The sequence below is a fragment of the Pundamilia nyererei genome, unplaced genomic scaffold (genome assembly GCF_000239375.1).
Source record: "Pundamilia nyererei isolate P.nyererei 1_Seehausen unplaced genomic scaffold, PunNye1.0 scaffold00136, whole genome shotgun sequence".
NCBI lineage: Eukaryota > Metazoa > Chordata > Actinopteri > Cichliformes > Cichlidae > Pundamilia > Pundamilia nyererei.
Window position 1 is genome coordinate 1,691,678 of NW_005187537.1, and position 14,144 is coordinate 1,705,821.

The following is a 14,144-nucleotide window of genomic DNA, read 5'->3' on the forward strand; positions in this document are numbered from 1 at the left end:
ACCTGATTATGTGAGCTACATTTGAATGTATGTCAAAAGGTATCTGTTTGTTTTTATACCATTGTAGCCACTCTTCACTAAGTGCAGCGAGCCAATCGGGCATGCACTGCACTGCACACTAAGTGCAGTTTGTTTATAATATGTGCAAACCCATAAAAAATGTCCTTTTCTTTACTGACGCAAGCCGCTGTATATTTCATCAGTGCTCACTCTGCTGAGACAAAGTTGGGATCAGTGGGTGCCAAAATGATGGCTGTATGTTGAAGTGTGGGTTTGAAAAAAAGATGGTGTTTGTTTGAAGTCTTTCAGATGGTTTGGTTGCACTGAATCACCAACAACCTCACAATAAGGTGAAATCAGATGAAAGAAAACATGTTATAAAGAGAGGAGAAGAAATTATTTGGGTGAAAAGCAAGGTCAGTGATCTTCTCTGCATTCCAGCTTATAAAATAAATACCTTTGGATCAGGTACTAGATGGGTTTTTAATGGATTTAATTTTTAACCAGCTTTAATGACAAATGTAAAATGGTCAGCAAGTTACCTTGAGCTCAATAATTTCTCCTTGACGTGTGTGTGTGTGTGTGTGTGTGTGTGTGTGTGTGTGTGTGTGTGTGTGTGTGTGTGTGTGTGTGTGTGTGTGTGGGTTAGCAGTTACTGCAGCAACAGGGGCATTCAGTCACAAACCTTCATGAGGTAACAGGCTCCACATCATGGAAGTGCTGCATTGCTCTGTTTTAGCTTTTCTACCATCTGTTCATCTAGCCAGGATTCAACTACGCATCTAGAATGCTACTTTTATAACGATCAGGCACTGGGAAAAAATATATATATTTTACAAAGGTGAAATTTTTGAGGTCATGGGGAGCTTAGAGAGAATATGGTGGATTGTAGTCGAGTGCACCTGCAGGCTCCTTGGCATTTCTACATCCACAGGTAAGACATAAATATGAAAAGAAGCAGAGAAAAGCAAAAGATTTCATTTAGCGTCATGTGTGTCTCTTCTCGTTTTAGTATGAGCCAGATTCTTTGGGTGCACCTATAGATCTTTCAAAAAATCTTAAAACATCTCGTCAGGGGAAGAGGCACCCATCATGTCTTTAAAAACAATGTTAAAAGGTCAGACTGTGACATAGTCTTGATCTCCAAGAGCACTAAACCCTGTCTTGGCTGATATATAGAGCATACACTTGATTTACGTTATTGTCCCTCCTTTTCTGTTTTCCTCAGACACACAGGGACAGATTGTACAAAGCTCTCTTTGCCTCAGTAAATCATCATAAAAGCTGTCTGCTTGTTGCTTCCTTCAGAAAAATATGGGACCCCCCCCCACACACACACTTAAATTCAAACATCTGCAGACACTGAATATTTATTGAGAAGCATGTGCCACAAATGACACAAACAGTCTCTGTGTCCAGCTGGGTTATTGGGATTATGTGATCACAAGCTGTTGTGCATTCGCGCCTACATGAGCTTTCTGTGCATTATTTTTATGTGTGCGTGTGTGTATCAGTCTATTTTTGGTAAATGTCTATGTGTGTGTGCCTCTGGCTGGCAGTCTGCTATGAGTTCACATGTCTGGGTTGGCCTGTTGGTGTCTGTGTGTGTTCCACATGCTCTCAGTACATGCAGGGAGCAGCTCTGTTAATATCCAGCTGCTCTATATGCAGCTTTAAATCCTTGCATACTCTCCAAACTACTAGAAACCATTTAGCCACATTACCCGAGTTTCCCTCTGCTGCAGATTGTATCACTGAATCTCTTGATTTCTGGTAAGCAGGCCAGAGAAAGTGCTTCCATGTGTTTGGCAGCAATCCCCATTTAACCGGGCTTATCTCACAAGAGGATGACTGGTTAATAAAATGCACTTTTGTTTAAAATTGTAAAAATGTTGCTGTCATGTCATTTCTTATCTTGTGTCACACCAGGACAGTAGTGCCCTTTCATGTAGCAAGAAAGGTATTTTATTGTTGTCAGCACACAGCTTGGGAGAACTTCCTGTTAAAGGAACACTGAATGGTGCTGGTTGGTGGATTGTGTTACATCTGGACAGAGTCAAGCCAGCTGTTTACCCATGCTTCCAGCATTTTTGCTAAACTAACCAACTGCTGGCATTAGTTTGACATTTACCATATAGAAGTGTAGTTAAGTCACAGTTAGCATTATCTGCTGAAGAGATTTACTATCTTGATGCTAAAGCATAGATCTCATGGATTGATGGCGTTTTATGGCATTAGCCATGACTGTGACTGTGTGATATGTCCACTCAAGTAAAATTACCTACTGACATTGGTATGGCAATTGCAAGCATGAGTAAGTTATTACCAAAGTTTCATGACCATGACAGGAACAATTGCAATAATTGCTTAAATTAAGCATCTTTAAATACCTTTAATGTACATCACTAGGTCAGTACCACCATTCCTGTGGTATGTAAATGTGACTTTAAGTTGCATTCCTTGTGCTACAGACAGTTGCCCTTTTCTTGAGGAAAACATTCAGTCGGCTTTAAATTACTGTGGCTGACAGAACACTATAGAGACAACTTTTAAAGCAAAATATGAAAGACATGGTAAAAAAATAAATCCAAAGAACACTGAAAACGCCACACAGAGTGTTTAATCCCAGTGAAAGTACTGAGAGCATTTACAGAAGGTTACCTTGGGCTGCATTCCAGCATCCAGCACAGAAAAATTCATGAACTTACTCTGACATCTGGTGGACAGAATCTGTTCACCAACAAATCCATGAATTAAGCTGAATTATTGTCCCGTGTCTTTTTCAGTGTTATGTGCTGTGGGAGTGGAAACACTACATCAGGGAGAATTCAACAGCCTTGGCATCTATCTAATGTAAGCGCTTACTTTTTGAGTCTACTTCTTGACTTACTGATGGGATTTACAAGCACTCCTGACTCTGGTGGCATTCTTGAGTTACAAATACACAGCCTGGTTTTGAAAGCTGGCAAAGCTAAAGACCCAAGGGCTTTAAGAAGATGGTTTAGAAAAACACTGCACATGCTTTTATAGTCTCTGATAAATAAACACACTTGAGAGGAGCTGTTGGGAAGGACTCAGAAAGTTGAAGCAGGGTGCAGAGGGCAGAACAGAGGACATCTTCTGATTCTTATTATTATCTCTGTAGTACAGAGACAAATTCCCACAGAGACAACGGAAAACATCTCTCCAAGGACACTAGAAACGAATGACTGTTTATTCAATCACTACACATAAAGTTAGTGCAGATGGATGCTGTCCTCACACACAGTAACACACAACACACCAATTACACTTAAAAGAGGTTAGTGTGTAATACTGGTTAGTCTGGGTGCATTTTTCTCTATTGCTGGATTAGATAATTGTAAACTAAATACAAGAAAATTGCAGTTGTCACAAATGTTTTCTTTACCATGTGTAGGGTAGTATCTTGAGCACTTGCAGCTGCTTTTTTTTAGTGTAGAAATTACTGAGTATATCATCATTGTCCAATTTCTTCCCCCAGAGTCTCATTTATTGGGATCATGATTCTTGAACTAGCCTATTTCCTGGATTCTCTCCTGTCCATGTGTCTGCCGTGAGTACACAACCCTCATGGCTACTGTAGCAAAGATAACTCACAATTCTTTGAGGTTTTCAAACTTTGAACTTTGCAGTCTAAACTGCAGTCTAAACTGTAATAATGTAAAGTAATGCTGACTTTTTTCTTGCCTTCTTGCCTGATATCTCTACAGCTGCCCTCCAGACTGGAAGTTGTTTTTACTGTGGGGGAAGATGGCTCGCATTGGAGGCTTTCATAAGTTCCTATACTACTCCATCATGTCAGTGGTCTGTTTCCTGCACCCTGTGCTGGTGTGGCATGCAATCATCCCAGGTAAAACAACACCAGCAAGTTCAATACTTCACATTACTGTTTCCTGTTGCTGTGGCATTTCAGCAGCAGATGCTCCTATCATGGAAAAGCATAAAAAGCATAGATGTAGCATAGAAAATTAATGGTGACATTATTATTCTAACTTCAGGAACAATGCTTCTGGTGACAGCCTTTTTCAACTTCATACTGAGCAAGAAAACAAAGACCAAACCTCCCAAAAGCCCGCAGGAGAGCTTCAGCAACCAAGGCCCAACTGCTGTCTTTGTGACAGAAAGCACGGGCTCAGACGGCACCTTCTCATTCTTCCATATGGTGACAGGCAGGAGAGGGCAGGGGCTGGCACCAACAAGCAGAGACAACTGCCTCAGCACCGGAGAGAGAGGAGACAGCATCCAGGCTATGCTGGAGCTGGAGCAGACAACAGCACCTAAAGACACAGATGGGGAAAGGAGGAGGAGGTGGAAAGAGAAGAGACTAATATGCTTTAGAAGTGGGGAGGAGCCTGTGGAGAGGGAGATGGAAGAGATGGATGGATACTGTGAGCCAGACACCACCTCAGACACTGCACCTATGATTACTGACTGAATGTCGCTGTGCTTACTGATAACACACAATGGAAATGATGTATAAAGAATAATGCATTCACGCATACTCTGTACAACCAGCTGGTCTTGAACCAACTTTTTGTAGAAAGCACCAATGTCTTCCACAATAAGGTTTATTTTATGTGATTAAGCTATAAAAAAAATTGATTTTTATGAAATATTTGACTGATTTGTATATTTTTGGAGTCTTGTACAAATTTAAAAGTTGGAGTTTCAAATGCATGCACTCAAATAAATGAAACCATTTGTACCAACATGTGCATGTGGGTGGATTAAGGCCTGTTTTTTTTATTTTTTTGTTGTTGTTGTTTTTGTCAAAGACAGCACTGAATGAAGAGCAGACATTAATGCCCAGCAATCCCATCCAGTTACTGCCACATACATTATTCATAAGGTCATAAATTAGATCAACTGTTTCACTCATTCAGAGAAAACATGTGCAAATGTGACTGAGAGTATAGCAGGCAGTGGAGCTTGTGCAGGTGCATGCGTCGGCCCTCATTGTGTGTTTGTCGTGTGCGAGCGGTGACCATGGAGACAGAGCTCTGGGAGGAGTGTTCATGTTAATATGGTGATGAAAGAAACATCAGATCGTTCACCCAAAGCACGGCTACAGGCTTCACCCAAAACACGTCTAGCCAAACACAGTAAATTATTTATCGATAAAGGGTCATATGGTGAGCACTAAGAGTGAATCAGGCAGTTTGAATTGCACTTATTTTTACTATAATTATGATTCAAAAGTGAATAGAAAAAAGCCTGTATTGATGTTTCTATTGTTTTCCTTTTTATTTTATTGAGCTACAAAGGATGTGAGACTCTACATGGGCATTCCTCTTTTGTTCAGGTCATAAATCAATATTGCCTTGTTCTGTCAAAACACACACACTCCACACACACAGGGTATTCCTCAGTCTTTTGTTCACTGTACAATAAATATATAACTGTATGTAGCCCTTAGAGGAAACCTCTCTGTGGCATCACAGCTAAGGAGAGAATCGATGTAAACAGAGAGCCCTATTCATCAGAAGGCACCTCAGCGAGAACTGAGGCCAGATAGCATGAACAACCTGAAGGTTAAACAACAGGGTTATTCCACATATTTCTCACAAAGTTACACAACCCAGCATGGTATCACCTGGTGTCATAAATAGCTTCGATATGTTTTTATGTCATGACATGTGTATCCTCTCCAGAGAGACGAGACCTTCGCCTGTGTTGTGGAAAGAACAGAGTCTTTGTCTGGATTTTGCTGAGGCTGCTCACTGGCCCATAACCTGAGCTTTATTATTATCTTCACAATGATCTTTGTTCAATTAGCAGCTGACTGACCTATAAACAGACGGGAGGAAAAGAACGGCACTATTTCTCGCCCTCTTCTATAAGCGCTCCGGCAGCTTTGTCATGTCCACATCCGTCAGAATGAGGGAAGTCGTTCAGCTGCTGGAACAACTTACTTCCTCTGTGCATAAATCATGAATCCTATTCAGACACAGAGAGAGAAGCACTTCCTACAGTTTGTGTTTCCACCCTGCAATAGTTTCCTAGATGGCAGATCCAGGCTCAAAAACAGGATGGGTGAAAAAAATCTTAACAGGTCACAGGAACTTCTTCCTCTAGCTGGAAAAATACAGCAGAGTGGGTCGTTGTTGGTGGTGTTCGTAAACCAATTAGATTTTTCCTGTCACTAAATATGTAACAGCAGAAAGAATTTAAAGAATATATCTCAGAAGTGGATATTGAAGTTAAAATTCACCCTCGATAGCAAATAAACCAAAACTACATTTTGTTACCCATATGGAAAACAAACATCCAGCAACAAGAATACTCTACGAATACATTATTTATCATTTAGTGTCAATTGTGTTCAACAGTTCAATAGAAACCAAAATATGCTGCATGGATAACATGTGTTTTTTATACAAATCTCACTTAACCCATATAACTTTCAATCAAAGCTCTAAATTAAACCTTTATAGTCTTAGAGCTGAGTCTTAACACCCTTAGTGTGGCGAAGACCACAATTTAAAACACTTCTGGCTGATAGGATTAAAGCAAAGCCCCAGAGCCACCTTGATCAAGAAGGGAGAGGTATGCAGCCCTGTTTCAGCCCGCCTATGCTCGAGTGTGATTGGCTGCGGTGTATCAACGCGGGCTGCTATTGGATATTCAGGATGTCACCTTTATCTCTCGGCTCAGAATACCGCACTGCCAAGGAGGCATGAAAACTGATAACGAAAAGAGGCATATAACGCTGGTGATACGGAAGAAAACGGGGACGCACTCTGTTATGGTAAGGCTCAAAATGATTCAGTTTATGTTTAGTTACGTTTAAAGAAGGCACAATAACTTTCATCCTGCAATAAAAGCCCGGAACAAATAAAAATAGTCTGATAAGAAGAGATGCTCAGAAGTTGGATACAGGTTAAATTACGCTTTGTTTTGTCTTTTGCTTTTGGGAGTATTGACTAGTATAAGAAACTTTCCGTTAGCCTTCATGTGATCTACTATTTGCTGTTAGAAACCGCGTTCGTTATCGTTAAAGCTCTAAGTCAGCCGTGATTTGCCGATCAGTGTTTTGCCTCATTAGCATTTTAAATTTATACTTTTTTGTTGAGATATGTTTCGGAAACTCATTCATTGAGTGCTTTATTTGGAGCTCTCCGTGTCATTTTACGCGTGGGACTGAATTGTCTTCGGGCGCAGCTGCCGGTGTAGGTGTGATAATTGGATACGAATCTCGCGATGATCAAACCAATTAGCAAACCTGCAATGAAAGCTCTTTGTCCACCGAGGAAGCTTGCACACAAAGATGATGCATGAATAGGAGAGAAAAGCTGAGAAAACGCAGACGACGCAAATTCACCGAAACCCGAGCCCAGCCAAATAAAATGAATTTTCATCGCACAGCGTTTGGCCCATCTACCGTATAGCCATTTGTGATTGTTGAATAATTCATAATAATGGTGACAGACTGGAAACCTTTAAGTTATGGAAAATTTATAAACCCATTATTGTGTATAAATATGTATGAGAGGTAGACTGACCATCTCTGTATGCACATACTTTGTCAGCACATTGCTTAGCTGAAGCTGGCGATGGGCAGAGGTCATTAAAGGGGGAGGTAGGACAGGGGTTGTTGCCTCAGTAATGCATGAAATAAATGTGGACTTAATTGTCGATTCTTTAAACCCAAACCAGGAGGATTTTGTTAAGGTTATATCTTTAACTTCTCTCTATTTTGTTTAGTTTTTTTATTCCTATTATTTGGTTGAATCACCTCCCAGAGATCACTTCCCAGTCAGACAGTATGGGGCAGTCTGTTTCCTGATTTCTGTGGTGGCTAACACTGCTCATGCAAGCATTTTTTCTTCTGTTTTTTTTTCTCCTCTACCGGACAAAGTTCTGTTTTTGCTTAAAGATCTAGAAAAAAATCATTTCCTGTATGACTGAGGTTTCTTTTCAGAAAGATCTGCCTCCCTTGATTCTGAGAATAAAAGATTTAATGACTCATAATAAAGTCATCATGAATGGGCCAGTTCCAGATTGAAATGAAGTGTATCAAAGTGGAACAGTATTTATTATAAATAAGTCACACAGCATTACTTTAACTGATTAACTTCCCTTTTTTTGTCATGTGATAAAATCTCAGGAAGTACTGAGACCAAAAAATAGCTCAGACATTTGTGTTTTTTTGTTTTTGTTTTGTTTTTAAAGTCAAATCTGCACTAATGCTGCACACAAAGCTGCCTTTGTCTCCTGGTGGTGTGAAAGAGACTGCAGTCCCTGTAAATAAAGGTTGGCTCATTATAGATATTTATACTCAGAGATTAGTGGTGAGTGAGTATATACTTGAGTACTCACTTTATCTCCTTCCTAGTGCTGTGTTGGACAACCTTTTGCCTTCAGAACTTCATTAATTCTTCGAGCCATAGATTCAAAAATATGCTGGAAACATTCCTCAGAGATTTTGGTCCATGTTAACAGGATAACATCACAAAGTTGCTGCAGCACCACATCATGATGAAAATCTCCCATTCTACCACATTCCAAGGGTGCTCTATTGGATTAAGATCTGTGGAGGCCATTTGAGTACAGTGAAGTCACTCCTGTGTTCAAGAGGCCAGTTTGAAAAAAATCGGAGTTTTGTGACACGGTGTGTTATCCTGCTGGAAGCAGCCACTACCACCAGACTGAACCGCTGATACAAGGCAGGTTGGATCCATGCTTAAATGTCGTTTGCGCAAACCCTCTGAATTTTGCAGCAGAGATAGAGGGTCATTAGGCCAGGTGACATTTTTCTAATCTTCTATTTACCAGTTTTGATCAGCCTGTGTGAATTGTAGCCTTAGTTTTCTATCCTTGGCTGAACCCACTCTGGTATCTGCTACTGGATCCCATCTGTTTTAAGGTACCTATATACCTTCTTTTTAATAAGCTGTTATTTGAGTTACTTCCTATCAACTAAAAGCAGTCTGGTCATGCTCCTCTGATCTCTTGCATCAGCAAGACATTTTCCCCAGAGAAATGCTACTTCTCTCCCTTTCAGATAATTCTCTGTAAACCCCAATGTCTGTCTGGCGCCAACAACCATGCAACATTTAAAGTACATTCAAAGCTTTGAGCTTCACTAGGTCACCTTGACCATATCTATATGCTTAAATGTATTTAGTTGCTGGTATATGATTATTTGCATAAAGAACTGTGGGGCAGGTGTACATAATAAATTGAGTGTGGCACATTAAGCGGGAACCACACTGCTTTAAGATTTCATAAGTTCTATCTTGCAATAGCCACTAGATGGCACCATAGCATCATCTACGTCATAGGTGACTAATCTGTGTGTTGCATAAACATGTTCTTGGTGAGGATAAGACATGTTTTTTTCACTTTACTTATCTGATCATAAGATTATATTATAAATGTAGTATGTTATCAGGTGAGGGGGAAAAAACCACAAGCCTTAAATGTATTAAGCGGTTTGTATAAAGGGCCAAGATTACTATCAAGATTTTTCTTTTTTAAGTAGTTAGCATTGAAGTTTAGAATAACAATTCATTTTCAGTTGTGTTTTTTCAATCACTATATTTTTTTGTTTTCCCTTTTCCTAGTGTTGTACTTCTTTCCTCTTCATTAGCTGTTGGTGAAATGTAGATATTACTTTACACCTTGGCCTTTACTTGCCTCTCATAAAAACCCTTTAGTGTATTTTAGTGCATGTGATATGGTAAAGATAATTAAACTATAAACGTACTGAGTACTTCTATAGCTCTCTACCAATACTGTTATCCTGTTGCATCATCTACAAGAATCCTGTCATACCTAATAAATACCTGGTTCCAAAGGAACCGCCACTTTCCCACAACAGATAAGAAAAGTCCCTAAAATTAACTTCTGTCCTTTGACAAAGGTGCTGTTATTGAGAACTTTCACTTTCCATATTAGCTCACATACTTCTACTTTTTTTTCTTCTTTAAACACTGGGAGGGGGAAATGGTACAGGTCAGTGCATGCTTCACTTATTCAGCTCATGCTGTGCAAGAAAAAGTATTTATTGCTGAAGTTTCTCTCTGTGTCTGTATATTCTGCTTTGACTCCAGTAGGGTGTCACATGATTTACACGAAATCTCAAATGGATTTTGAGCTTAACTAGCTATCATAAAACATTACAAAATCCACACCCTGATCACCTAGATGTTTCCGCATCTATTGTGCAACACCACCAACCATTGTAGTCATAAAATTCAGCATACACAATAACCACTATGCACCGTAATGGTGATCAGTTTCTCCATTGCTTTTACGTTAGGGATTCTCTCAGGTAAGAGCCATGGAAAAGGATGTCATGCATCCAGATTATAAAAACAACACGTGGTTAGTTATAGGTTATAAATTTAGGATACCAATACAAAGTTTAAGTGAAAACAATTTGCTTTATTCCTGCAGCTGACTTGAATCCTTTAGTTTATTAGCTTAAGCTGAGGCTGTCTGCTCGGTGACCTCGCATATCCTGCCAAGGAATAAAATCCCTTTCCTTTCCTTCAATTATTAAGAATATCAAAGGCTTAAGCCAAAATAACACAGTCACAGAATTGTTCAGATATGTTTATTTAAAATAAAGTATAAAACATCAAGCAGTCGTATAAATATAAACTACAAAATCTCGAGTTGGTCTTCCCAGCTGCATATACAGAACCATGGACTTGTTTTTTCATTTATGAGCCTCCAGGGCTTTGCTTCAATACATCTTCAATACATAGTCATTAAGAATGAAATAATAAGGAGACTTTGATGTAGAGCTTAGACAATTTAAAGAAGCTTAATGTCTGCAATGACATAAAGAGAGAGAAAAGACACAAGTGGCCTTACAGTAGTTTCTCCCCTGCGCACACTTCTCCTCTGTACATACTTGGTGTCATTTTTTTCCTTCCTTAGTCTGACTAGCTACTGAGAGTCTCAGGATGAGACTTTCCTGTTTTGGCCTTTTCTCCTCTGTCGAGTCTGCTGGCGTTGGCCCCCTCTCCTTTTCTTCCTTTGTAGACACAGTTTTGCATCACGACCCAACTGCTGAACTCTGGAGGGGGAAAAACATAAAGGAGCACAGTTAAGAAAAAGATGAGCTTAGAAAATCCAGCATTAAGTATCAGTACTTAATATCAGACCCTTTTTCTTCTTCTGATAGAAATTTGTATTCATTTGTTGTGCAATAAATTCACCTGAAACTGAAATTTGTTACTGATTCTCAAGCAGCAAAGCAGTAGGAAAGATTAAGTAGCAGTACAGTGCTTTGTTACAAAAACCGGCTGGGCAACTTATAAGACACTGTTGGTTGCAATCTACAGGAACTTTGAAGACGGGTGTATCCCCTATGTGTTCATTAGTTTACTGACCAGTGACAAACAGATAAATCTCACCTAAGCCAGCAGCGAATCAGCTGTTTGGCCATCGGCGCTTCTGGATTCAGGCACAGTGATTTATTGTTTCTTTGCAGGGTGACTCTGAAAAACGCACGAAACAACACCTTTAGTTTACAATCACCTCAGTGCACACAGGTCTGAAGAGGTGAAAGTGTGTCTGCAGTATCTGGTACTCACATGACTGTGACGTTGTGACAAGTGGAGCTTGGTAGTAACACTTTGAGTGCCTTCAGTTGACCTCTGACACCCTGTTGTGTTTTTGGACAAACACATCTCCCCGGGATAAATGTGCTGCTTGACTCTCTCACTGCACAGAAATTGTAATAAGATCAAAAGTCAGCTCAGTCCAACCAACAGCACAGGTTAAGTTACTGAAAACCCTGAAAAAGAGTGAGTTTTAGTTGTAAGCATGAATAAGTGAAAAGACTCTTACCTGTGATCAGTACACAGCAAAGGCTAAGGATAGCGAACGCACAGACGGACTGAGGATTAAGCTTCATGCTGAAGGACGTTGACACTGAGCCCAGAACCACATGTTGGCTGCTTTATACTCATGCTCCTCCCCCACGTGGTGTGTTTTCCCAGCGAGGAATTTCCCTGTACCACCGTCCATCCACAGTATCAGGATACAGGAATCTGGGCAAGGATCAGGGACATCTCTCCTGCTTTTGCCAGAAAAAAAGCACCCATTGATTAATAGGTTTCCCTTTTGTTTTGTGCTGTCCACTAGATTCTGAAACAAAAAAGAAGACGACACAAGTGACACAGACAAAAATGATGCAGCGATTGCTGTCTTTTTTTCTTGTCCGCTTGTTTTACTTATAATTACACATAAGATGCCCACTGAAGCGGCCATTAACCCCTTAATTAGATTAAGATGTTGTTTTCTGCCATTTGCGCTGCTCTATTGCAACATGATACAACATGATGGCTGCATGCCAATGTCATGTGATTTCTCCTAAACCACTGTCCTTGCCCTTAACACCGGAGCAAATATTTTAAATCCTTTTCATTACAAGAGGAAAAAACATCCCAAAGATCTCCAACTTTGGAAAAAGTATGACAGCAAATAACACTAAGTTGCACTCATTATATGCTTTAACTGTATTTCTGCGTTTCTGTTCACTGCTTAAATCCACACAGACTCTCACAGTCAAAATTATTGGTACATTAGCATCACATGCATATTTTAATTTTTGTGTTTGATGTTTTTCTGCCACAGCTGCACTCTAATCAGAATGAGTGCGCATCAGACCTACGTGAAGCTCAGTGAGGAGAAACTCATACCAAAGTAAGTGCTCCTTGCTCCATCACTGGACAGTTTTTACGTTACAGTAGAAATTCACATTTATTAAATTTTTATCAGTGCTCTCACTTTTAGAACTGATTCATCCTTTTGTGTGTTCATGCTCAGGTCTGATATCTTGTCACTGCTGAAGACGTACAACTGTTACCATGAAGGGAAAAACTTCCAGCTGAGGACTCGTGAGGTAGGAAAAGCGAGTGGCTCATGGACCACCTAGCAAGAGACAGTGCTGGGGGGGGTGACCAGAGCAGTTTTGAAAATTGCCTTGCTGGAATGCAGGACACGCTACATAAAATGGCTCACGCACATAACAAAACTGGAACCAGTTGCTATAAACCAGCGCTCTGGTTTTCAATCAAATGATCAGGAAAAAAGTCCCAAGACTGAACTGGTTTCCAATGTGGAGACGGATCTAAACACAGACCTGAGAGTGCTGTGTTTTGTTTTTTGTTTTTTTCCTTTGGGACAAGCAGTCGGCAAACCACAAAAACGCCCCTATTTCCCTCAAAATAAAGATACAAGGAGAAACAAGAGTTTCAAAATTTCTTCATCAAAGTCTGCTTAGCACAACATTTTTTTTTCTGCAAAATGTTGCTGTTGTGGGTGTAAAGCTGTTTGCAAAAGTTTTAGTTATTTGTCAGATATTCATTCTTCAGGTTTTTTGGTTGGGAGTTTCCCTTTGCGTTTACCAGCGGGTTTTTTAAGGAGGAAGCAATGTGTGAGAGAAAGAGAGAGGGCAGGGCAAGGTGGTCAAGATCTGCCCCTCTTGTTGTGCCCCTAGGGTGAGACTCACTACATTGTCACTTTTGGGAAAATCCCCCATAGCCACAGACCCAGCATGGATACAGAGGCACCAGTGCTATTACAACATTAACCATAATATTAAAAAACAAAGTGGTTGAAATGTGTAAAAAGGAAAAGCCTTAATGTGTGATAAGAAGAGATTAAATAAAACATTTTCCCTTCTAATTTCCATAAAGAATGACTTCGTACATGTTACAGTGGTGGAATGAACCACTGTAAGTTTGTAACAGTATGTCAGAGCTGATTTTTTCTTTCTTTCCCCAGCTCTGCTGAACATGAAAAATGAAATTAAAATTTCCGTTTATCTAAGCTGAATATGGATTTATCTGGGGGGGGGGGAAATACCCTACTGAAGTCCACCACATGGGATTCAAGATTCAAAGTGTTTATTGTCATGTGTCACAAGAGAAAAGGCATTTCTTTGTGCAATGAAATTCTTTCTTTGCTTTGATGTCCACCCACAGATGCCGATTAATATATACAACAGAAATAGAACATATAAATACAAATAGTACAAATAAATAGCTGAAGAGAGAAAAGGAGACAAAATATGGAGATTTGAAACTGATGTGTGCAAAAGAGCTTTAGCTTAATATGCTGGCTTAATGTGTAAGATGACCAGACGTGCAAAAAAAAAAAAA

The 14,144-nt window shown here is 39.8% G+C and overlaps 3 protein-coding genes across 3 annotated transcripts in view; 2 read left to right on the top strand and 1 right to left on the bottom strand.

The window, feature by feature from the left end:
* The first annotated feature begins 858 nt into the window (after nucleotides 1–858).
* Nucleotides 859–4,581, top strand: tmem72 (transmembrane protein 72). Its single transcript, XM_005743928.1, has 5 exons — nucleotides 859–934; nucleotides 2,787–2,853; nucleotides 3,503–3,574; nucleotides 3,732–3,871; nucleotides 4,020–4,581. Exons 1-5 carry the CDS (start codon nucleotides 859–861, stop codon nucleotides 4,454–4,456), a joined length of 792 nt encoding a protein of 263 aa, XP_005743985.1. The 3' UTR covers nucleotides 4,457–4,581.
* A 2,008-nt stretch (nucleotides 4,582–6,589) lies between these two features.
* The window catches only part of rassf4a (Ras association domain family member 4a), a 26,074-nt gene continuing 18,519 nt past the window's right edge, over nucleotides 6,590–14,144 (top strand). The window contains exons 1-3 of the mRNA XM_013913565.1: nucleotides 6,590–6,769; nucleotides 12,616–12,684; nucleotides 12,808–12,883. Coding sequence (XP_013769019.1) covers nucleotides 12,632–12,684; nucleotides 12,808–12,883 — 129 coding nt within the window. The 5' untranslated portion in view covers nucleotides 6,590–6,769; nucleotides 12,616–12,631. The remainder of the gene's footprint in view (nucleotides 6,770–12,615; nucleotides 12,685–12,807; nucleotides 12,884–14,144) is intronic.
* On the bottom strand, nucleotides 10,572–11,900 carry LOC102209678 (C-X-C motif chemokine 9-like). Its single transcript, XM_005743912.1, has 4 exons — nucleotides 11,827–11,900; nucleotides 11,571–11,700; nucleotides 11,391–11,474; nucleotides 10,572–11,050 (listed from the first exon to the last, which is right to left on the bottom strand). The coding sequence occupies exons 1-4, from the start codon at nucleotides 11,891–11,893 to the stop codon at nucleotides 10,933–10,935; spliced, it is 399 nt and encodes a 132-aa protein (XP_005743969.2). The 5' UTR covers nucleotides 11,894–11,900; the 3' UTR covers nucleotides 10,572–10,932.